The sequence below is a fragment of the Varroa jacobsoni genome, unplaced genomic scaffold (assembly GCF_002532875.2).
Source record: "Varroa jacobsoni isolate VJ856 unplaced genomic scaffold, vjacob_1.0 contig00121, whole genome shotgun sequence".
NCBI lineage: Eukaryota > Metazoa > Arthropoda > Arachnida > Mesostigmata > Varroidae > Varroa > Varroa jacobsoni.
In genome coordinates, this window is record NW_019214411.1 from 192,887 (window position 1) to 218,932 (window position 26,046).

The 26,046-nt window shown below is 39.9% G+C and overlaps 1 protein-coding gene and 1 long non-coding RNA gene across 4 annotated transcripts in view; both read left to right on the forward strand.

The window, feature by feature from the left end:
* Positions 1-720: 720 nt before the first annotated feature.
* Grip (Glutamate receptor interacting protein) overlaps positions 721-26,046 on the forward strand; it is a 35,168-nt gene continuing 9,842 nt past the window's right edge. Inside the window, exons 1-6 of one of the 3 annotated variants that reach the window (XM_022851180.1) lie at positions 721-1,118; positions 19,410-19,499; positions 20,321-20,614; positions 23,522-23,712; positions 23,981-24,651; positions 24,845-25,030. In XM_022851180.1, the coding sequence (XP_022706915.1) occupies positions 1,070-1,118; positions 19,410-19,499; positions 20,321-20,614; positions 23,522-23,712; positions 23,981-24,651; positions 24,845-25,030 (1,481 nt within the window). In that variant the 5' untranslated portion in view covers positions 721-1,069. Of the gene's footprint in view, positions 1,119-8,400; positions 9,260-9,994; positions 10,937-19,409; positions 19,500-20,320; positions 20,615-23,521; positions 23,713-23,980; positions 24,652-24,844; positions 25,031-26,046 lie in introns of those variants that run through there. The other 2 variants (XM_022851179.2, XM_022851181.2) reach the window with 2 other exon arrangements.
* On the forward strand, positions 10,952-12,870 carry LOC111270780 (uncharacterized). Its single transcript, XR_002686464.2, has 2 exons — positions 10,952-12,015; positions 12,463-12,870. It is a non-coding gene; the product is annotated as an uncharacterized LOC111270780 (long non-coding RNA).

A 26,046-nucleotide genomic window follows, 5' to 3' on the forward strand; every position in this document is an offset into this window, starting at 1 on the left:
AATCGGAAAATAAACAATACATGTTGCAAAATATACTAATTTTGTTAATTGATTGTTTCCAAAAAATCTCAGTATTCCTACATCGATTTTACAAATTGTTCAGCGCTCTTGTTTTGTTTGAGATTGAAGCTTCTGCTGCTAAATTGTGCATGAGCTTTTGTAATCAGAGTGCGGAAAGGCAACTTTAGGATATCCGTCAACTCCTTCATTGATTTCTTTGCCAAGCCGTGGGTGACTCGTAATCAGCTCAGAAAGTGAACGCAGATAGATTCGTCTAGGTCGAATAGAAAACCCGTGACGCCCGCGCAAGGAGCAACAGCACCACGTTGCCAATATGTCGTTGTCGTAGTCATCGGTCCTCTTCTTCTCGTGCTGCTTGATGTCTGGTCTTAGACTAGCACTGGGCATTGGGCTAACGCTAGTGAGAGCCCTAGGTCTCCAGTGTTTTCCGCGGCTGCCTTTATCGACGCCGACGACGAGCAATCGACCCACGACCCATCGGCTACACCAGCTCATAGAGGGGAACTCGGCCTCGTGTTGAGTTTGCCGCCAACTCTAAGCAGCATCACCCACTTCGTCCTAACACTACTGACTCTGTACGCCAATATGGCAGCTGGCTGAGCTATGGCATTGCCCGCACATTAGCTATAAGACCTCTGCTGCTTAGAGGGCCGCCTGAGGGCCTGGTATTGCGAACCCTTTCCGGTAGGGGACCCTTTCAACTCGGCACCCGCACAGAACTATAAGGCCCTGTGGCTGTGAGCCGGGTCCTGGTTACACCGTGGCGATTTCTTGCTTGACCTACTACAACTACTCCTGCTTGCCCAAGCGAATAAGCCGATGTGAGCGCTGGGCGCTATGTGCAGTGTTGAACCTTTTCAATGATTTTGTGCCTAAGCGTCTACAGTTCTTTCAATGCTGATAGTGCTACTTCATTTAGGATTCTCTATACAGTGTGCGGGTTTTTCCTAGTTGAATCACGTTTAAAACCCCCATTTGTTTTGATTATCGATTTGCTCCAGCAGTGGATTGTTTCTCGTGCTCGACCTGCTCACGCAGACAGCGAAGAATGCCGTGGAGCGGGGGATGTCTCCACAGACCGCGCAGAAGCCGATCTCGTAAGTGTAACCATTACAAAGCTCTACAACGATGCCTGCCGTATTATGCCTTGGGTTTGTCCATCTGGTGAGTTAGCTTGATGTGTTGTTGCTTAATCATCAAACGAATACACGCCTAATTTTTGAACTTGTGACTGATTCGACAAGCTGAAAGTGACCGCAGAGATCAATCTGGTTGGCGAGCAGAGGGGCTAGAGCCACCTGCTCGCTATCGAAACACACATGGCTATACTTAGACGCCGACGGAAAACAACATAATACAGTTGACTGAGAACGTTGATAAGAGACAGCGCTTGCCCTGCATCAGCAAACTTTCTCATGGTTGCTGAGTGAATCTTCGGTCCTGCCGATTCTATGAAGCTGATATCATTGGAAGGGCGTTAAGTCCAAGAAAAGAAATAGCTTCAAGAGAAAAATATAACTAGTACAAACGAAAACAAGGAACAACCACCTTAACCTCATCAGCAAAATAAAAGATGGTGGCAGAACAGGACAAGCAATGGTTTAAAGAAAAACTAAATTACCTTAAAAAGATGCCAGCACAATCTATGAGATCTATTGCGAGTAAAACTGCAGAAAGAGATCAGAAACACGGGTAAAATCATCGGTCATCTCAGCAGAGACTGATAAGCTCAAGACGATTGTTTCAATGGTGATCGATGATGGCACGTGCATGTGAGACACACACACAAACGGCCAAGCCGGGAATAACCAGTGGTTCTTGAATAGAGTGGACTCGTTTTTTACGTATCATATATATGTATATATGTGCTACAAATACATTTGATACGGTGACATCTCGCAGACAAGCCTAAGTTAGGGCATATGATGTTCGAGGTTATAGTCAAAGGTTGATTTGTCAAAGTTTAATTATTTATTATTTTTTCTAATCATAAACTGTCCACTTAAGATTGAGGACAACGAACTAAACAAAACTGTGCTATGATATATAAATAAATATTTTGATATTATGAAACAAGGGATGAAAATATGTGCTTCCGAGAAAATAGGCCTAAAATCTTCTTGCGTAGAACCAATCCGTTTTTTAGGCCAATATTTTGTTTTGTAAAGTTGTGTTTATATAAAAGTGTTTATAGGTATTGGTACACGTTAAACCAGCTTGGAAATTTCAGCAATCAGTGCCTCTTATCAGGATCACAGATATCTGGAGGTTAAACACGAGTGAACCAACTAATCATGAATCACGATTAATCAATTGAGGTCCTTTCACAATGGCTGAATACTTTTTTTGTTGACATTTGAGCGTTGTCTCTCTTTGTACTGAACCATGGTGACATACAATATTTTGACAATGATGTCCGGCTTTGACACGTTTGTCCGATTTCGCATACGTAAAGAAGCACAACGTTGTTTCCTCAAGTCAAGATTCCTCGCAGGTAAAAAACATGTGGAAAAAAACTGCACTCATCAATTGCTATGCCAATCACTCGGGCATTTACCGAGTTTTTTTTACGTATCGCATGTCTCGTCCACCGACAGGGCTCTCCGGACGGAAAGACCAGCGCTATGTTTATTTGACTTACATTACTAACATAGGAGAACGCATCTACGAACAAACGTAAAAGGTCACTATTTATTTTAATTTAATGCATAGTATATCTCTGTAGCGCTGGGTCAATGGTGCGTGTGCATTGATATACTTGAATGCCATAAGAAAACATCATCAAACATATATGGCATGTTAAAAATCATTATACCACCTACTGTAGTTTATAGACCGACAACTTGACACTATAAGTTACCCATGTATTTTACAACGACAGCCTCTGCTAGAAGTAGAAAAGTGAATTGATCGGATCTAAATCAAGCACACCTCTGTGATTCACAGCGAAGGGTCTTAAGAAGGTAAAAGGGCGTTACGAAACCATGTTTTTCTTGTCAAATGACTTCTTGTTGTACAAAAAACCGGTGTGAAAATATTTAAATCCTAGAGCTTACATTCGTCGTTAGAGTTTAGACGCGTTTTCGGCTCTTATATTATAGGGGAAGAAATTTCATATTATCCATAATTTGACCATTATAGAAAGTTAGCTTTAGGAATATTATCCAAGAAACCTATAGTCGTGCACAGTGATGATAATGTGATCATTAATGATTCCAACCTTCGTTTGTGTCAGCAGCCTGTGAGGTAATGATCTTGCACTGAACCAATACGAATGTTTTCATCGAGATTAAATTATTCAAGCCCAAATCAGTTAGCCCACCGATACTGGGAATCGTGTCCTTAATAAGTTTTTTTAATATATGAAACATGTCTACGCGCTAGAATCCTTTCACGACAACACTCGAAATAAAAATCTTTGGAGACGAACCTAAATACTTGCATGTATTCTATGAATTAGTTATCGTTTTTTTTTTTTTTGTCGTAGAATTGAGCGGCTTCAGTTCTGGTCTACATATGTCATTACATACCAGCTCATTTTGTTAAAGTCCAGTCAATCTACGGACGCAGGGAGCAGACAAAGGCTGTGATAGGCTAAGCATAGCTACTGAAGTCATTGGCGAAAAACATTATGGACGCTTGTTACGTTGTTCCGAATTGTTTAATAGGTAGAAATACCGACTCGCTTTTTATTATTAGCAAAAGCTCGGAACTTTGAAAATCAGCTGCCTTAACCATAACAATTGAGGACACAATAGTTGAATGATATGAACTGTCGGATATCAGTTGCGACTTATTCAGTGAAGCTATGTAAATCAGTCCTTCAAAGGGGCTCAATATAGATATGAACACGTGGGGCTTTGACGCTGTATGCATGTACGTATACGTGGTAACTGTAGATGTTCGTATAGTAACGTCGAATAAATTACACTCAAGTGGCAAAATCATCAGCCTGCTCTCGATTTTTGTTCAAAATGTTTGTGTATCAATTGCTTTAAAATGTCAAACATTTTCACAATGCTTAACCGAAGCACCATAGCGCACGTGCTGTTTAGTATGCCCCCACTACACCTCAGGCACGTGCACGTTGTGTGCATTACAGCATTGAAAAGAGGTTCACACATATTCTAGCGGAAAGCAAAATGATGAAGTAACGCTGTCTCCAGGTGCCTAAAAGTGATATTTTAATTCAGCAAAATTTGTTTAGATAGCGAGTGGAGGTCAACGAAAACACTAGCCAATGAAAATTTCGTCACCCAGTGGTTGAGTGGACGAAAAAATTACCTATACCGGTTTTTGCAAACTATTTAAACTGTATGTGTTCAGAGCAAGGCTGCATTTGTATTCGAAACCTATGGTCGAACCTACCTAACTATTATATGTATAGATAGAACTCCTAAGGGTGGGATAATTTATTGCGCGCATAAATGGTGGTGTCTGTGTACGCATCAAGCCGACAAGACCTTACCGATAAAAACAGAAATCCGAGCAGTGTTTAGCCTTTTCATACACCTTTTCGTGTATGATATTGCACGTTTAAGTATCAATTCAACATTTACGCAGTGCAATGCTAGGCTATCGTGTGATTTGGCGAGTGACCTACGAGTTCCTTCTTCTGTCGTTCACTGGGTCGGCGGCGGCGGCGGCGGCGGCGGCGGCGATACGAGCTGTACACGAAAGTAGCCGGTCATTTTGCGTCTAGTAATTGTTGTGCTTTAATTGCTGCTAATGTCAGAATAGGCGCCACGGACCAATGACGAGGTCAAGTGGTACACCTTGAGTTCATGGACAAATTGGGTGGAGCCCCACTACGACAACAATAACCACCCAGAAAATACATCTGCTCACCTTAATGCCGCGCGTCTATTAAACGATCGACTCAATTTGATTGACAGGAACAAGTATCTGAAATGGGATTGATAGCAGCGCAGATATCATATTTATTTTCAACACAAACAAGATGCCGTATTTCTGATAGGTTTATAATTATTATTTTTGATTTATGATGAGCAAATAAAGGCAAGAAATAGTACCTCAATTTTACCAAAATAAGAAAAATAGTAATTATTATCGGAACCCGTTTTTATTCCTTATTGTGACTTCATTCACTTGTCGAGTTAAACTCAAATAACGTAACAGCAGTGGATAATGTGAATACATTTATTATTATGTTTGATAATTTGTGCAATTTTTTACGCCTAACGACTAAAACCGTTTTGATCATATTATTACAGATTTTCTTTGAAGGCTGTGCTATAACTCTGTACAATATTTTGTATACAACTAAATTTCGGTATTTCCAAAGAACTGTTATGCTTAAATGTCAAGAGAACCGATGCAAGGCGGCCAGACGGCGGGCAACATCGCAGTAATATACTGGAAATAAAAATGGTGACTGTGATTATTAATGCTTATTTGTGTAGATGGATTTTGCTAAGCGAGAAAGCAGCTTCAGTAAGCGGTTCAGGTTTAAGAGCAGGTACAGTGTCTCGTGACCGAGAGGACCTAACCATTGAAAGTAATGCCTATCTAAGAGAAGCTTCGGACGTAAAGTCTGAACCTTCTCTTAGTTTTTGCAGGTACTAGAGATTGGTCTCTATAGCACCAGACCTTTTTCGGCTGGAGAATGTGCTTCGGTTTGGGCTGAGCTTGCGCCTCGAAACCGCTCACATCCTTATATTGACAACTTCCCCTGTGACAATTCCGCTAGGGGAGTACGCTGTTTAAAAAAAGGAGGCAAAATGCTGAGCGGCAAGGATAGGTCAAATTGTTTTGTTCGCTTCGATCAAGGCATAGGAGACCCAAATTTTAAGTGAACTTCATCGAGTCGACATGACAAAGGCTTTTCAAAAAGCTTTCGAACGGTTTTTGTTGAAGTTGTAAGGCTTACCAGGCCGAGGATCATTGTTCACATCTAGGTTACCATTCCTGAATTTCGCAGGCCACTCTCGAACAGATTAGACTTTCAGACTAGTCCTTCTTCTGTATACAGCGCAAGGATGCTTAGTTGCTAGGCAACCTAACCACCATGATCAGAAGCGTTATAAAAAATGAACCGGAAATAAAGTGTTCTGCCGCTTGCGACACCCTTCTTTGGATGCTTACCGTGACATGCGAAACACAGCAGACGATAATAAGTCTGAAATGTAAATAAAGAGTTTTTCAATCGCAGGTTGGATGAGTTGCGCTACGAGTGTGATTGCACTTTCGCCAGTTTATGCTCTCTTGCGGCGATCTATCGATCTGTTCGGGTTGTGTATAGAAAAAGCAAGCTCGACCAACAAATGTTTGCTTTCATTTACGGTTTTGAGTTATAAGCTTGTGAAATTGCTCACGATATGCAGTACAATTATCCTGAATGCTGAAGCGCAAACCCTAATCCCTTCACGACAACTCACTTACAAGAAAGAACATTTCAGTGTTGCCCAGTGCTGTTCTAACTAAGAATGGCTTAGTCTCTACGAAGTCGATACTAATTTCAGTAGTGCACTTGAGCTCTGTCGTGCTCTCAATAGGAATCGGCCTCTGGTTGACTCGATTGATTCAATTTTCTTCTAATAAAGAAATAAAAATAAAAGTTGTAAACTTACTTTTTTTAATTACTGGTTGCTTTCATAGCTAGTATTTTGCTTCTTATAAACTCAGTTAAGCTCATCTCTAAGTACCCGACATATTGGAATCAAGTTCAACTTTAGCGGCCGCAAACAACATGAAATCGATGATACTTATTAAGTATTTTTCAACTGATAACAATCTAGTTGGGATAATATTTGGCTGAGAAATAAAGTTATAGAAAAAAATGAAAATTGTAAAAGAGTTTGGTTTTCTGCATCACTTACAATCCGAGAGCAGACTAACCTTGGACTTTGTTGTTGATAAATACTCATTTATCAGGTCCTACATATCCTTGGCTCCCAACAAACTTTTCGCGTAAATAGAGTTGAACGGATCATTGTTGTAGCATTTTCATGTTTTCTGATATAATGTGACATCCGCTCAGGTTGTGGAATCAATCTTCAACTTCGCAAAAAACGAGAAAGAGTTCTATGGAATTGAAGTGAGATCCGCTTTAAACCAGCACTCAACTGAAATAATGTCGATTTGTAAATCTACAATATTTTATCTATCGCGTATAGAAAATAGTAAGCAAAAACGGCTTAATTAATTTACCTGTATCTGTAATATTGCACGATTTATATAATCGTGCTAGTTACATAACCGCATTGCATTTTTCAAAATGTAGTGACCCTGGGATACTGTGATACCGGTTCTTGCTGTACATGGTTTTAATAAAATTAGAAGATATTTCTTATTCTGGGTTTATAGGATTTAGTCAATCTATAGCTGGTTTTGTTAAGTTCGTTTGTATAATTTTTAACTCTAAATTATAATTTTCAGCAAATATTACGTTGCTTCGATTGGCTTCTACCGTTCGTTTTAATTAATTAATTAATTAATTAACAGATTCCTGTTAATTAATTAATTAAAACCTGTTAAAAGGCACAAACGCAGTCCGTCTCATCGGATCTAGTACGCATTTTGGAATAGCTATGGTTTAAGCAAAGCATTCAGAAGTAGTTGTTATTATAAATAAAGTATACTCTGTCGGCGATTGCATCGAAATGTTTATAACAATAGATGAAGTATCGGAATTGTGTACGTCTTTCAGGATGGTACGACATACTTAAAGTTGCGTTACTCATATTCAAATACGAACTATTTCAATACAAAGTAAGCGCAAAAAAACTTTGGCCGACTGCACAACTATACAAAATTTCATCATTTTCAACTGTTTATTTATTCTCTTATGCAATCAACCACCCACCCATTATTCCAGGCCAAAAGTCAATGGGTTCCACGTGCCGTAATGGTCCTGAGAATCCCCATGATAGTTTTTAAACCCCCATGTTGGCTTTTCTTAGCTCTAAGCAAGCTTTTTTGTAACTGAGTACGGTTCCTATCCGAGGACTTCACCCGACAATCTTCCGACTCCTGAGCGCCGTACCGGCACTACCTGTGTTAAGTGCTGCGGTCATTTGTAGTACACATCCACGTACCACTATTTCTGACCTATATTATTACAGGGCGTCGGACACGGTACGAAATGCTGCACAAGCGGGCAGGTGAACGGACGAAAGGACGGACGTGTAGTTATCTCGTTTCTATTCTAAACGAGTTGTAGCTGCCGCGGAAGCAATCATGCTCGCGCGCTTTTTGTTCATTCACTCGGTGCTGTTGTCGCCACCGCTAGAATGGTGGAGTTCGCTGTTTCTGGCCAGCAACAGTAGCAATAGTGGTGCTAGTAGTTGGTCTATCGGTCGCTTGCTTGATTCCCTCTCCCAAACGTGAGATCGTGTCTTTCTCTCAGCGCCGGTAATGGCAGTCGTTGCTGTTTTAATGATAGCGATGGTCGTAGTTGTTGTAGGCGTCGCTGTAGTCGTATTGTCGTGTTAGCCGTGCTAGTAATCGTAGTGGTGCGCATACGTTTCGCTCTGTTTTGTCTATTATTTTGTCAAGACTGGTAGGAGAGAACCCGGTTTAGAAGTGGCAGAAGACACAGAAACACAAACAGTTACAGGTCGAGTCTACGTACCACACGAACGGGCTCGCCGATGCTGATGCTGCTAGAGCGAGTTCGGGGCACCAGTGTTGCCTTCTCCAGGTCGATACCGACATTCGTCGCCATTTGTAAACTTCTCATCCCCTTTAGTCAACCACTGGTAGAAATATAGTTCGTTTTGTCAAACTGACGCTTATGTACTGGAGGCAAAGCACCACTGAGATTCCGTTCGCTCCGCGTTTCTTTCTCATGGGCTAAACGCTCTTTCGGACCGAATATCAAATTGGTTTTGAATTAGCATCGTACATAGTGAAACGTTATCCAGTGCGTCACTTGCGTAGTGGATTAGTGCTACCATTTCCATTGAGGTTAGTTAAGTGTTGTTATACGTATGGTAAGGATCCTCGTTGACTCGCAATGGGGATGCTTCAAAAGTGAATGTGAAATTTTATATGAAATACATATGAAAGGGAATCGAATCAACACAGCGAGTTGAACAATACTAGAGCTGCTTAAGAACAAAAAGGACAGCCTGTCAGTGGTGACTAGGCACTAGTACGAAGATGGGCTTTCTTAAGAAGATCTTTCTGCCTAAGAAGTGCAGTTCACCGCCCGCGCTTCAAACCGATTCCGATAGACGAAAAGCACTACGCATAGAAGATGATTCAATAATTTTAAGTGAGTACCATTAACCGAAAAGCAAAAATATTTTGAAACCCACTAAGCGAAGACATTGATAGCTAGGTTGATTTTAAATATACAATAATTTAATTTGAAGGAGTAAGTTCCGCTGTAATCTAAAAGAGTAAGGAAGCTGATTCCCAACTATTTCACAGGTTTTCGGAGTCACCTTTCAGTAGTGCATCAAAAACTGAAGGGCCTTATTGGGCCTGTTTCTTTTGCAACAGACCCCCAGGGTACGATTTAATCAAGAAATACCTTGGCGGTCTAGATGCCTTATCTTGGTTCTAGAGAACCATCTGAATGATGTATCCATAGTGTCTTTAAAAGCCATTAGAATCACCGTTACGATAAAGCCAACATTGGATTTCAATAGCATTGGAGTATGTAATTGCTTCAGAAAAAACCTGAGGCCAAACAATTAGCTTTCGGAGCGAATACACCATATATGCTCCCTAGTGCTAAGATTACTGTATTTCTTCATATTGCCCCAATAGAGTGAAGGAGCAAAATTCTCGCCCTACTTGTGTCCATAAATTACAACACTCTTGCGGTCGGAGTTGATAAACCAATTTAGATTTTTACTTGAGTTTTACAATATTTTAGCGGGAATCAACAGAAGATTTTTGCTTAACGTCTTATCTTTAGCGACGTTATACGTACGTGAATGTCTTAGACTTATATGTTATATATATGTATCGATCCGCGGAAATAGTTATAGAAGTATTCTTAAATGATTTCTGTCTATGATTTACCGCCTCTACCCCGAGCTGGACAGAAGCATAGCGCAGGTTCGTTTGCCTAATGTTAGGCTGTTGTTGTTGATTTCTAACCGAATAGATAATTTTGTAGTTAATTTTCATGCTCTCAGTTTTCATACTGACCTTTACAAACAGCAAAAATAGATCAATAATTTTTTTATTGACTTTATTATTTTTATTATTATTTACCTTTACTAGTAGTAGTACAAAAATTTCATAGGCACATGCCAACAACACATATACTAATATTAAAGTGAGCATATAAAACCATTTAATATATATTCGGTGTTCGACAAACTCAATCAAATGGTATCAACTTCCAAGGCCAATTGGGCAGCACAAAAGCGATATTCTTGAACGGTTTTTAGCTTATAGAAGCAGTATTATTTCACTTTGCGCCGACACCTCGATACCCCCTGGGACATATCGATTAAGGGGTCAGTAACTGCTGACAAGTGCAATATGTAAAACTGACATATTCAGTGATCGGAGGCTTGATAGCGTACTGTAACTGGATTTCAGCGGCAGTCCAGCATTTACATTTCGGGCTAATGCTACGTTTACGTACCGTCGGCGCGTTGAATTCGGTCGTCTAGACTGTTATCGACGTACAACAAATAAGTGGTCGTGTTTAAATCAGCCCAACTGATTAGAGTGGATTACGTGTTTCCATACGTAAAGTGGGAGTGAGAAGAGGGCCAAATGTTACTGAGAAGCAAAAGACAATGGTTAGCAGAAAACAATGATTAGTAAATTGTTACGTCAAAGTGAATTTGTGTGACGGGAAGCCGCTGAAACGTTTCCTAGCGTGTGGTCGCAAATGTTGCTAAGAACGAGAGGAAAAACCTTTCGCTATGGTCGCGTAAAGTCGATAATAGGAAGGACCGTATGATTATTTACGAACTCCAAAAAGGTAGGTTTGGTTCGTCCTATAGACCAAATTAAAAGATCGCGGACTCAAAGAGGCTGAACTGAGGTTTTCTCAAAAAAAAAAATTGGGTTTAGGGCTCGAGTGAAACGACATTGTCTTCAGTGGACAAAGCAAGTTAAAAATTGGAAAAAGAAAAGTGAAAACTGGGAAGAAGTCTGTTTGTCAGAAGAATTTCACATTGAAATCCTCGGGAAAAATCCCTCTCATGCCTTTAGAACGTGTTCGGGAACAATTCCGTAAAAACTACATCGTGCCGATAATCAAACCACGGTTATCTATGACGAAAGTCAATGCCACTGCATAACGAGTTAGTTGCTGATCATTTCTCTCATTTGTGGGGTTCGTCAGAATAATTAGTTAAACTTGCCGCAATAAAAATGTACAAGGACAAGGATAAGGATAAGGTGTGTTTTCGACTTAAACTTGCGGTAGCGATGGCCATGCGTGAAATAGTGCTTAAGAGTATTTATTGCAGTCGATGGTGGTACTAAATGAAAGCTTCTTAGAAGAAAGTCGACCGCTTTATTGGCGTTTGGTTCTCTGACGTGTGCAGATATTAGTTTGTGGGCGTTATTCGTGGGCCAAAGGTAATCGCAGATATTTAATAGACGATTTTTTGTCAGCCTGCTCTCGCCCTAATGTATCTTCCTTACCCCTCTTCCATCAATGCCTGCATAAAGGCGAGAGCAGAGTCTTAGAACGATAACGACAGCAAGAGTGCCATTTTCGTTAGCGACTGTCGCTTGTCAGTGGAACAGAGCCTTCGCTCAGAGATGAGTGACCGCCTGGCAATTCCCGCCGAGCACTGCCTTCAAAAGAAATAAAACGATTATGGAACACTAATGCACACCCGAATAACTCGTCAACATAAGCCGGGATGGAAATTATATGCACACGCGTTGCCTAGACGCTATATCACTGGCTGACTAGTAAACAATGGACTACAAATTCGCGTATAAGGCAAATCCTTGGCTTATGATCAAATCAGGATTCGGAAAAACTATGGCGAAAATATTGATGGACCGTATCCAGACAGGTGGTAACGCAAAACCAACGATGACGTAAGCACAGTCTGCTTTATCAGGCATCTGTTGTTCTTTGGCTATCTTTATGAAGGCAATAAAAATCAGCGACAAACGTCAGCTTAACTCTTAAAACGGTGCTTTACCTGACAGTCAAAATTCTTTACTTCCTTATTACATCTGTTGTTTTTAACTTCAGCATTCAAATATATCTTTGTCTCTAAACTGATTATTATCCGATGGCACTCATACTCGTACTTAGTTGAAGATTTGACGCAAATATATATCTAATTGCATATACTATTGGTGTGTAGTTGGAAGTTTTTGGACCGGAGATCCTAATACTATTTAGACACACTGTGTGAAAAATCTGATAAAATTAAACATTTATATTTACTGAAATGCTTTGTCAGTTCCGTTGGAGCTACTGAATAGCTTTATACAAATAATACCATTAATTTTATTCTGTTTGTTTCGCATGTTTAGTCTCGTTCCGTTACTACTGGTTGATTTCTTCACAATATTGATAAGAATACTTGCTTCGTTAACAAGCGAAGCCCGTTCAAGCTCAGTAGTCATCTAGCGTTTTACGAAAGCTGAAAGACCAGGTAGCCCAAGCAAACTCAGTAGACGAAGACGACGAAACTATATTACATTGCCTAAAATGTAATCGCTGGACGACCCATATCTGTCACCCTTTGTCTCTCAGCGTCGAACGTAGTGGTCGGTGCCAAACACACACTGTAGACATCGCATATCAGGAGGTGAATATTAAAGAAAATATGGGAAACTTCGATAATCAGGTTAGGTATTCCAACTACCTAATAAGATTAACAAGAATAAAGATGCGTTGAAAAAGCCGCTATACATGAACCAGTTGTCTGTAACAAATGATGAGAACGTGCGTTTTCTTCTGTTGTTAGATCCAAATACGCTCGCTTTTTATTTTTGTGACTTATGTTGTTTGCCGTAGAAACAGTAATGTTTCCCGGACACAGTTTTTCTATCGTTAGGATTGATTTAATATATGAAGAGATATTACTTAATGGAATGTTCAGTGGGTTAACTAATACTGAATACATATTTAAGAACTATTTTATTGGAGCCTTAAATTAGGTCGAACGAGTCATATGGAACAAGTGTTTTTTTCAGTTATCGCTCTATTCTCGTATTCTGTATTTTACACTCAGCTGGCAGGCGCAATCGGGTTAAAAGTCTATGTTTACACGTAATCACGAAATCGAATCCTAAATGGGCCACAAATAGTGCCCTAATAAATATCTACAATTCCCACCATTTACGTCATACAACCTTCAGAGCCTCACAGGAGGAATTTTTCCGTCGATGTATTCTGCTAGTTTCGGACCAACCGGGTTTCTGATCATATGGCCACTACGTGCGTGAAATATTAATGTGTGCGTAACTAAATCGACCTCTAATATATAGACATTAACTATTGTATAGTTACGAGCAGATCAATTTCTCTTGAAAGTTCAAGATGTAAAACGCATACAATTTACTTAATTAATTAATGCTATCGATGAATCTGTTTCACTGAAATACTTAAACGGCTGCTTATTAACATTCTAATATTAGATCTACCAATCGAAACCTTTTTAATCTCCACGTAGTTACCACTTTACTTCGATTACCAGAAAAATGACTTTCGAAAGAAAAAAAAATACTTGTCTGTCCTTAAAATATTGTAAAGGCACTTTCGCGGCATGCGTGGTCACAGTCGAGCTACGAATTTTAAAACCTAGAATAACTCGTACCTTTTTATAATCACGTGTTTGTAGGATCCGAGATTAGGCTTAGTTAACAATGCTGTAGGAACAAACATTAATTTCGGTGCACGCACAGGGAAAAAGCGGCAGGCACCTTTCAGCGTCCGCTTTATCGCGTAGGTCTTCTTTTTCCATTGTAAAATATTGAGTAGCGAACACTCTTCGATGAACAAAGGTTTTCTTTCAATAAATTGTACTGAGGTCATCTTCAAGGACTTTTGTGTCGCCTATGTGTAAGTGTATGCTACTGTGACTGATCCTGACCAACAACTGATCGGGCCAGAAAAACTTTCTTGATTGTTATCATTTGTATTGTTAGACCATAAATGTTTACCACTAGCTAAATCTTAGTTGCACCAGTTCCATCATCTGCCCATCGAAGCGTAGAAGCGTGCTCCCCTAGGAAACTAAGATCTAAAACAGGCTGGCAGAGTGTCAGTCTGATTTGGCTTTGCCATCAGAAGCGTGATCGCAGTGTCCCGCATACATCGATTGATTACGATAAGTGAGTAATATGGATTTGAATTTCAATATATCCCTTTCACTTGGAATCTTTTTTCCTACCAATATCTTTCACGAATAGCATAGTAGCTCAGCACAGACCTCTTCATCTAATTACTCCAATGCGTATTACTGAACGATTATATAGCGCCAAATGTCTTTCCAATGTGCAAGGAAGTCAGCTCTCAAACCAGCTGACTAAATCTTTCTTATGCTATCGTCCTGTCCTGAGGCCAGATCGTGATAATTTTGTTCGGATTACAGGGTGGTTGTAGCAGTAGCCAACTGCTCTGCTCAACCTTTAGCAGTAGCTGTAGTAGTATCTCTGTTGAGGGCCTAGAGGCCCCGTCTTGGGCGCGTCTTAACCTGAGAGAAAGACCGTCGGGTGGCCAAACACACATCTAAGCCACCTCAGCTTCTATGTGGTTCATTTGCGTCGTCACAGAGGTGGCACACGTTGCATATTATTTTACTACTATAAGCTGAGCCCTTTCTTTCTATGATTCTCGGTTAAAAGAAGAAGTCGACTAAGGAACACCTCCAAAAAATCCAAAAAGTAGCGACTACAGGCGCGTGAACTCGCCATGGGAAACTCTGGAAATGGTGAAAGTGGTGTCTACGAGGCAAACCTTATTTTGCTATAGTAAGGGTAATCGCATAACCAAAATAAAAAAGAAAAAGAAGAGAAGTAGAGCAAATTAGAAAAAAATACAGGACAAATCATGTTTACTTCAATTATAAGCGTAACTATAGAACGTTCTCTGTATATATCTACGTGTTCTATATTTTTTTAAGTGTGTAATACACATCCCATTAATGTAGCTTCATGATAACATTTTCTTGCGTAAGCATATCAGTGATATAATTAATTATGAAAACAATTGTTACAGAACACTCGAATGAAGCAGATCTTCTTGAAGAGAAATTTGACTGTGACCTAAACAGACTGCTGAAAAAGCAGGCTTGGCAAAATGGTCACCGACCAACCGTCGTGGGTTAATTAAATAGACTTCATAGCTTAGTTGTTACGCTATAATTCAGTTGTAAGGTAGTATAAGAAGCAATAGCAAAGGAGTCTGTACTAACGAAAGCCAAAAAGAAAGTCTTTCAAGATGTTTGCGCCGTATTCTGCTCTTGACGTGAGTGACAGATGAACACAGCTGTGGCGATCATTGGCAACGATCAAGATGAAGGTTCAGACGCTCCAGGCTGTCACAGCGCTTGTGTGATATCCTACTTCTCAGCAGGCGAAAAGGAAGCTTCGCACAATAATGCGCCTCGGGCCATTTCGCCATTGGTCGGTCAACCAACTTGGTCCTGGCTACCAACTTTCCGTCGGACTTTGAACAAGAAAATTCTTGAGTCAGTTTAAGATGCTGCACAAGAATATATAATCATTAATAATATCTGATTTTATTTGCAGAAAGTAATTTAGGGCTTATTGAAACACATATTGTTAGAAAAAGGAAAATTAACACATTTCGTTTCAGTGCTCATACTAAGGACGAAGTAGGAAACATTTGTCATATTTAGGAAAACAGACAGAGATTGGACTGTTTTTTGTTTTTACCTAAATTCAAATTTAGGTCTAGCGACGCGCAGACATAATTTATTCGATTAGTAGTCGTTGACAATGCAACTTTGCTTTAGCGTTCTATTGTAAATTTTGTAACTTAAATAGAAGGAGTATACTGTCTGGTCAAGGAAAACGAAAATAGGATGAATAGTATTTTGGAGTTAAAATAAAACTCGTCCGACAATGCCATAATGCATGTCTAAACATAGTAAATGAAAAAAAGGCAGGCTCGAACGGCTCTAACTAAGTGTTTAAGCAATCGTCATCAGACTTCAATACTTTCATTGACTCCACGTATCGTATTTTGTGCTATAAGGCGTCCAGAGGGTGCGCAGTATATGATCCAGCATACATAAAGTCTTGTAGAACAGAAAGGAAATAACAAATTGATAGAATAGCATTGCGCTAATGCTTTAATACACTGGAAAAGAAGGTCGAGTCAAATGATGATAAAGGGCCTATGTTCAACGTGGCAAAAGAAAGAGTTGGGCGGTGCGCTAATTAGTCTGACCATAAAGGGCATGAATAAACGTATTAAGCGATCCAGATGAGCCAACTGATGGGTTGGTTACAGGTTGGCATAGCCACTGTCCGGACCTCCGCCCATGATAAACTGTATTCGAGGTGAGATAAAGTTCACATTGCTGCACGCCAAAAAACGGCATGAGGAACAGAGTATTCTTTATTATTGCCATTTGGGTCTTGATAAAAATCCCGGTTTGACGAGCGCTTCTGTGAAAAAAATGTTTTTTTAATAGCTTAGTAAATCAAATTAATTTATGGATACGCCGAACATCATTGTGAGGCCAGTCAGTATCGGGTCCCATTTTTGCACTACATTTGCCCTCTCCACATAGATACAACAGTCTGCCACCGATACGCTTGTTTTTAGCCAATTGATTAGTATACTGGAAGACTAAAACCTTTTTATGTTACAATTGACTTCACTAGGTCAGATTGTTTATCAAATATACTGCAAACATCTAGAATGCCATTTCACTTTCCAAAGCTGAACCGGCATTAGAAACATTCACCTTATTCGCTATTAGAACAACAATAACAGCCATGCAAGAGTCAAGGTCTTGAGATTGCGATCAATTTCAAAATGGCAACTTCTTCGCTATGGTAGTGCATAGGTTAGGATCTCCTCTGAACGTCTTATAAAGATATATATATATATATACAAACGATGTAATCGATATAATTATCAATTTCCAGACATGCTTGAAGAGGATGTATGTATACTTTTCATTTACCAAAAAAAAAGAATAACAGTAAATGTTTCGGGTTTTTCGTTAGGTACTGCCGTTAAGCGTTACTTCAGAAAGATTTATGACTTAATATTTAGAAACCGCAGCACTCGACATCTGGGTAAGCTAATTGTAAGCGGTTTGCTTAATTATTCCTCATCCTCCTGTGCACCTGGGTATATCTGGCTTCTGACGAACTGGTTCAAATATTTCAACGTACACTTAAAATAAAGGTTTATCTCCTTTATTGCATTAAGAAAAGCGTTTTTCTTCAGCCTTCTAAACACAGAACTTTAGTCTTCTTCGAAGCATCTACTTTTTTCTTCAAATTTCGCTAAAGGCATAAATAGTTATAGGACGATCTATATCACTGGTTCTTTTTTTCACTGACAGACGAATTGGTTTTTTGAAAGGGTGGCTGTTCTGAGCGGCGGTGTCGTTAAACCCTGTTTGCTCTGAGTGGACTTTTTCCTAATGGTTGTACGTTACCTGAAGGGAAGCGATAGTGGATCCTGATAATCGGGCCGTGTAGCCTTCCTTTAAAAAGGTTAAATATGTAGTAGTATGGTTAACCTGTTTCACTACGAACTCTACGTGTCTATTGTATTTTATTATGATAATTATAATGTTTTCAATATATAACCTTGTTACCTATCAAGTAAAACAGGAAGACGTAATATTAGATATATAAATTATTTTGTATCATTTTCGCTGTGAGTTCTTTCTAGTTGCTACAATTATAAACTCGTAAGCTGCGTAATTAAAAAACATTATACCGGTTAAGTCGGCCTTACGCTTCTGGCCCATGTAATAACATCATCCGGTTCGAAAACAACATTTGTTATGAATACGTTCAACTTTACGAACTTGAATCGCCTTACCGCCCCGCGAATTATTTCATATAATAGTATAACGTCCTGAAATTCTAATTATACTTGTTGTACATACGCATCTTGACGTAAATCTGTAGTAAAAACCAGACCAAGAACACTCCGTATGTAAGAAGTGATACACGTCTTATTCAGTTGCACACTTTGAGCTATTCAAACATGTTTTTCTTAGAACGTAATAATCATACGGAATTTACGATTCAACGGAATTGTGTATTGGCTTGCTGACTAAACAATTCGTTGATGTTCAGGTATTATCGTAACCCCTATAGCATTTACAACGGATGTGGGTCGGTTATTAATCCCTTGATCACACTTATGGAACAGACATAATCATACCGTAACAATAGACTTAATCATTGCCATGCATTGTTTGAAAATTGTATTTACAGCTTATTCTAACCCTCATTTTTCTTTTGTGGAGAACTTTAGATCTTGTCATAAGGTTTCCGAGGAAACAAATCAGCATAATCGAACAGGATCTAGATGATCCTTTTAGGGTGCCACAGAGAAACAGATGCGTTACATACTAAGTTTGTTGCTTAAGATCCGCACAGCGCGAGACTGCAAGATTTGAATTTAGTGCAATAAAATTCAATAACCAAGTGTTTACCTACTATAGGATACCCAACTATTTTCTAACAGTCACTCCTAACGCTACATCTTTACCTTAATCTACTTTTATCACATGGCTCCTTCTCATCTGCTTGCATTAACCATAAGCATTAGGTATTTATATATATCCTATAAGGCACACCGATTAGCTATAGTTGACAGTCTCGGTAAATGTACGTCGTGTCGGTTTTTTTTGCGATACTCCAGTCCGCACAAATCCAGCGTGTCTCTCCATTCGTGCCGCAAGTCCTTAGCATGTATCGGCACGACACGTACGTTCACAGAGGCGGTTGCTAGTCGAGCAAGTTCTTCTTGTTGGGCTTATTTTCATGCATCTCAGCCTTGCCGAATATAAAGAAAAAAAAGCTCGACTTTCAAAAGGTAGCAACGTAGACCCAGTTAAGTGTTTTCATATCATAATGAACTCATCTCGGATCTCCTTTCCTTTTGCTGTTTCGGTTTGTATTATCGAAGGCCGCTGAATGTTTCTCTGATATCCCGTTTTTCTCATTTACAGGTCAAATTATTGTTGTACATTCGATTTTCGAATGTTCTTTGAAACTGTTATTTATGGCACGTCGCATGTCCGCTGTAAGAATTTTTCAGCGCTTCAAACTTTCTTTCTTGGACCTTTAAGCTTTCTGATTCACTGCTTAGCCCGAATAATAACACCAAGAATGAGATTGATTCTGTGATCCCTCTTCGAAGAACTTACTTTATTACTTCAAAAAAGAAAAAAAAATTTGACCCAGTATTGGGATATCTGTGTATGCAAATTATCTATATAATCGGGTGCAATAATAACAACTTTCAGATGACACGGGGGTGCGCAAACGAGATTCGTCACCTCCGTTTACCGCTCTCATCAAGGAAGAAATCACACAGCGAAAATCCGATGTTCCAGGTGCGCGTATATTTTGTTGGAAATATAATTTTGGCAGAGATGAAGTGTAGTTTAGCATTTAGTCCGCTGTATTAGTAGATATCTCCAATAGATATCCCTTTGTCGCCGTTAATAATAAGGGCTAGCAACGAAAAATGCATATCGTTTTTATGGCTATATAGTAAGCGCGACATTAACAAAAAATAGTCGATACGAATTGTAAATACGACCGCTATATTATAAGGAATCATATTTTATTACTAGATAGTCGAGACATAACTGTATAAGGCTATATAAAACACTATCAAACGGTAATAATGCGTTGTTTGGCAATAGGACAGATTGTTTTAATATTCAGTTTCAAGGTATTTCAATCGAGTATGATTTCACACTCTCCACTCCTGTCATTCCTAGATATTGGGTTCGCGCAGCGTCTGTTTCATGATTTAAGGACGAAGAAAGGATGGAGGATGGGTGCTTCAGACGCAAGCGAACTTAAGTCCAAATCGATCCTGAAGGCCAACATTTTCTACCGAACGAATCTATGATCTAATTTAAAAATATAGAAACGCCTTAGTTAGATCTTAGCCATGGCAAATATTGAATGTCATCTATTGTTCAAGCCCCTGTGTGCCAACTCAAAACTCCGAAGTTCTTGACAGGTAACTGCACTCGTCCAATATGCCCTATTTCAAGGCAAGTTCAAATGGACTTATTGTACACAAAAGTTACAGATTTACAAGATTGAAATTTTGCTACGAACCGTTCGTCACCTACTGCAGATCATCATCAGTTATATATTTGTTTTATTAGACTACCTACGATTATTTGATTTATTGCAGAAGAAAAGCGAGCACATTCTGTTGTTGAGCTTCAACGAACTTCTGAGGCGGAGCCGTGGGGTCTAGTGCTACTTAGCGGTGGTGGCTGGGGCGCGGGGACCGCATGCCCCCGTATCGCCCACCTTCCTCCGGGGTCACTAGCCCACCGCTCGGATATGCTCTCGCAGGGTGACGTGCTCACCAGCGTCAACGGAATCTCTACGAGAGGAATGCGCGTCGATGATGTCACTGCACTTGTTGAGAGCGCCAAAACCAAGCTTGTACTCGATGTTGAATACGAAATACCTCCTGCTCGTAAGTATCTCCTGAACAATACGTTTACTGTTTAATGCCAGTAGCATTTCTTAGACGATTACCGCTCTCCTTTTTCTATTTCTGAATGCCCCAGTGCGCTAGTCGTATCTGCACATTAACCAATTGTATCATTGTTAATAGTTGCTATTTTCCTTTTTCTCCGAGGCTATTCTTAGGTAGTTCCTTAACGAACATATCCCGACCATTCATGTGAAGTGTCAATCCTGACTAACGCTTGGAATTTCTTGAAGCAAAGTTTTTTAAGATGTTTCGAGTGAGTTCGTGCTGTCACGAGCTACACTTTTTTAGTTGACCCAAGTTAGCTTAGACGAGGGCAGTAAGCACCATAAATCGACCGCAATGTCGATCGACGGCACCGTCAATTACCGGCCAGCATTTCTGGAAAATAAGGGGGATCCTTTAGATCCATGTACTATATGGACTGAGGGACCGTCCGTTCCAGGGGCTCCGAGGCCGACGTTCGTCAAGTACAAAGTGTGGACCCCCGACGGCCGGTCGAAGAAAGCTTCGTTGTCGTCGTCGACGACGACGACGACGACGACGGCGGCATCCCATCTGCTTCCGCTGTTCCTTTATCACCGCCAGCAACATTCCTCACGGTTGTCTAAATAACATACAACATCGATATAATATATGAGCGCCTTCTTTTTGAGATGTAAACCAGCGTATAATAACGATAACAATTATCATAATTATAATTACAGAGATGTATTATTACGTACAACTCTCGGTATGTGGAAATTAGTTTCTAGAGTCACGGTTCTTGCAGACGCTTTGTCTTCAGGGCAAAGGTCTCCAAATGCGGACAAATATGTTTTCTAGTCCAAACACACAATCGCTTTGCGAACGAAGCAGTGCCCTTAGACTGTCCGCTTTTCGTTTTTCCCTCTGTGATAATTGGTGTGTCGTACTGATTAAAAATTAGAAATAAAGAAAGATGCAGCTGGTAATAACAGTTAACTATGGCTCTTTCTTTTTTTACGCAATTTATTGAAGTGTTCGATCTCTCAATCTGAGGTTTCGAGTATCGATTGGACGTGAATGAAGTGTGTGATGTGCTTCTTATAGCCCATCCGTTGTAATCAAGTGTGAATACAAGTTGTTCGTTCAGTTCAACTCCAGCTAGGCCTTAGTAATATTGTATGTACTTACAAAGTATGCTCGATGGACGTACCGTTGCGAGTATTTTTTTTGTCTTATTTGTGCAGTAGGAAGATACCATTCTCCAGCTAGAGTCTTGTTCTGTTTTGATATGATCGCAAAACTCATCCTAGTACCTTTGTCATTGCCACTATTGCTGAGTGCTTGGGTAATGCTTATTTGGATTGGAGACTTATTTATCATGTGTTTGTTCTGGGGAATCTGCGGCCCTTTTTGCCTTTTGTCGTCCATCTTTCATTTTCATTTATCACTGAAACCAATGGAAAAAGCCATTCTAACTTTAGCGTTACTTCTCCCTCCGTCTCTTCCTTTTTGCGCCATATTGGGCTACCTCTACCGCAAACCAGTTATCGTTGAACAACAATGATTGGTGCCGTCACGGGAATAAGCGCAGGCGAACGCAATTAGACGGTTTGATCAGACAAGTTGACGTGCCTTGCTCCACTCATATGTCAGGTCTCTACGATATTTTTGGATGCGATCGTTTCAACCCCGCCTTAAACGTCTCTCACAACTCAGTTGTTAACTTTCATTCTTTAAACCCAAGGCAATCCCTCTTTCCCTTTTTCGGTTCCTCCTCTGATAGATAGGTCATAATGAACTGCTTTCGTAGATCGCTCATTTTCTGGATCGTTTCTGGACCATAGAGCCCCTAGAAATATATGGTGGAAATTTGTCGGCTCAAGAATTCTAGAAACATAATAAATGCACAGTATACATGAACGATTCTAGTTTCATTTGTGCTAGTCAATAACGAGTTAAATTTTCTGGGAAAAGCACCAGGCGTAGTTAGTTAGTTTTAGCAACGTCAACGGAAGTGGCCTATATCGGGAACAATGATAAAAACTACAGCCTGAAGAGTATCTTTCACAGATGATTTAGACGATATTGTGTAAATGCTATTCATTCTACATACATTATGTACTATATTAGCGAACCCAAGTAGGTGGGCTTCTTCTTCTCTAAAGTGGATCCTGTAGGTGTGACTTCGATTTCCAACTAACAATCAATCATCAGCATGCTCAACATTAACTACGTAAATGGTTAGTATCCAGAGTTTAATTGAGAATCGCGCATGCGTCAGAAGTACCGATTAGCATCCCCTAATATCCCTTAAAAATATTTATGAAACAACGATTATTACTAAGTTACCGGCAATCATCTAACCGGATAAATAGAAATCCTATGGAATGATCTAATGATGAAAAGAAAAGTTGAACTATGGCTAGTTATTTTTCTTATCGAAAGGCATTGCTTATGGCTATAAATGGCTCTAGTAGTGTAATATTAAAAAATTTATGACTCCATTTGACTAATACATATCATGAATCTTGGTGAGATCATTGAATCATGCAGGGATTTTGATGCTCGCTGATGATTTAAAAATAGGACAAGAGTAGATACGTGACTAGTCTTTATTCTTGTTTCCAATTGACATTTATCGCATGGCCTAAGCACTAGCATTAAAGGCAACAGCTGAAACAGTCGGGTCGGTCTGTTTTCTTGTTCAGATTTTTACCTAGTATATACAATGACTAAAATTGAAATGGTCACGCTGTCAAGGGCAGCCTTGAGTTTATTGAGTAGTTTGAGTGTTATAAGTCATTAAAGTTAAAGATTTAGTAAAAATATTAATTATCGTGCCTCTCGTTTGCATTCTGTTACCTGTACTAATTGTTCGATCCCGTCCCGTTGAACTCATCAACATGGTGCACTGAGATTCAGCGATGAGCGTGTTAGACGGCAGTTTGTCAGTGTGCCCCAAAGTTATACAGATTAAGCTAGACAAGGACCCTCATGGATCGTTGGGCTTTCTCCTGCGAGGAGGATCTTGCGTCGATAACCTGAAATCTAGGCCACTCACTGTTGTCCATGTTCGTCCCGGTGGGCCTGCCGATCGGGAGGGAACAATTAAGGTAAAAGTCAACCCATTACGCAGCAAATATTGTGTTATTATCCTAAACACTGTTGCTATTCTGAGAGCCTAGACATTAAATTTGCTCGCATGTACTATAAAATTTACAACGAAACAGATATCGAAATGAGTTCCGTTTATTGTTTAGAAACAATAAACATTTATAGATAGATTGTTATATTTTTAATATTACATATATGCGTATGCGCATAAGACCTACAATGTGTTGGCTCAGCAGTTGTTGACGTCGAAATATCGTTCTCTGACAGCCTGGAGACCGGCTCATTGCAGTTGATAACGTTCACTTAACTGGTGCAACGTTGTATGAAGCCAAGACCGTGCTAAAACAAGTGGAACGACAGGTTCTGCTTACAATCGAGTACGATGTGTCTGTAATGGACGCCGTCCGCAATGCGTCAGGACCTGTCCTGGTAGAGATTGACAGAGCCCACACCGGTATCACCCGATTGGGCGTTACACTAACTCAACTCGATCATTCATGTAGAGGAATCGTTATTGAAAGTATTCGACAAGCCAGTATTGCCGAGCGATGCGGAGCCTTACATGTAGGTGATCAGATTCTAGCCATCGACGGAGTAAGGTTAGAGCTGGCGTGCACGTCGGCAGCAGAAGCTCAGCGGATGCTTCAAGAAGGCATCGACAGTGTCTTACGACTCGAAATACTCCCAGCTGGCCGCTTGTTAAGACAGTATGCTGAGCAGCAGCAGATGAAGGCATCGGGTAGCTACAATACACTGTCATCTATAGGTGGACAAAGCACATCATCAAGCAACTATCCCCTACCGCCAATTCCTCCGCATCACACGAATGTTACACCAAAACGGCAATACAGTCTACGAAGACACCACTCGGATCATTTGCCTAGTGTCTCCAGCTGCGGCCAGCGAAGGAGACCCAGTCATGACTCTTCTGGTGATAGGTACGCGTACATTTTTCTTTTAAATTAAACCATAGCTACAGTTTTGTACAGGTGAAGCATTTATATTAATTGTGATATCTCGAACGCTGAAGTAATAACATCACTTCTCTGTAATAGAAGCACGTGCGTCGTATGTGCAGGGACATCCCAACTTACATTATAACGTGTCTGTTTATTTGTATTTATGAAATAGTACTGTATTTGTCCCACCGGGTTACGAGCTGCAACGATCCCGATCTCAACACGTGATCAGTCATGTTGAGAGCATTGAGATCGTACTAGCTACAGATCCCCAGAAGGGCGGTTACGGAGTTACTCTCAGAAGCAAAGATCGGGTCGCTTTTGTCGAGTGCATCGTTCCCGGAGGTCCAGCCGATAGGTGAAGTTTACTCATCGTTATTACTGTTAAGTAGAACAAAAGTAGGCTTAGTTATGGAGCTTGAAGCATAAACTTACAGCTACACAGTTATACGAAGTAGTCTGTTATCGTTGTTGACGACACCGCTTACTAGGATTATGTACCTTTTCATTTTGTGGAATACTCAGTATATATACAATGTTTTAATGAATAGCAATTTCGACTGGTATTCTTAGAGGAACTTTTAATATATATAGGGTTCACCGGGCCTATTGAATTCCACACCCATACTTCGGTCTAAAAATAAGTTAATGACGAAACAATGTAAGGAGAAAAGGAGATCACAATCGACAGATATCTAGCAAGACAAATATACTACATCACATTTTTCCTTCGATGCTATAGTTCTCGCTAGAAAAAATGTCAAGTACTTAACAGTTCCGCAACTACTAACAGCATTGCAGCCAAATCGTGTGTGCCTATGTCCTAAGATGTTTATATTGTTATACATCGGGGAAAGCTATAAGCGTGCGTATGTGGTGTCATCATTCGTGACGTGTTCTATTCTGGTATAGCTGTCATCTCTCAAATCCCCACTACAATACGACAGCCCGTACGAATGGGGTTGCACGTTAAGAACTATTTTTCCGTTTTTAAATAGCATTTATAAGATGGGGCATTAAAGTAAAAAAAGTTTTTCAATAAACTTAAAAAACGTTTTGCTCTCTCGTTCGATGGGCATACCCTGAGCGGTATTTTAAAACTATTCTACATCTTTTGCCAGTTATCGAACCTTTTCTTGTAGCATACGATTTCGCAGATAAATGCAAAACCACCGGTTAGTTTTTGCGTTTGAAATAAATCTCCTTGTTTCACAATTTTAGATATACGTATAATGCAGTCATAACTTTTTTGAGAGCTCCTTTCTTCCATAAAGAAGAAACAGAAGAAACGCAAATTAAAGAACTTAATGGCAATTACAATAATAAGCGCTTATTATATTGTTGTTCGAGACGAAGCGAGGAAGTTCACAAGGC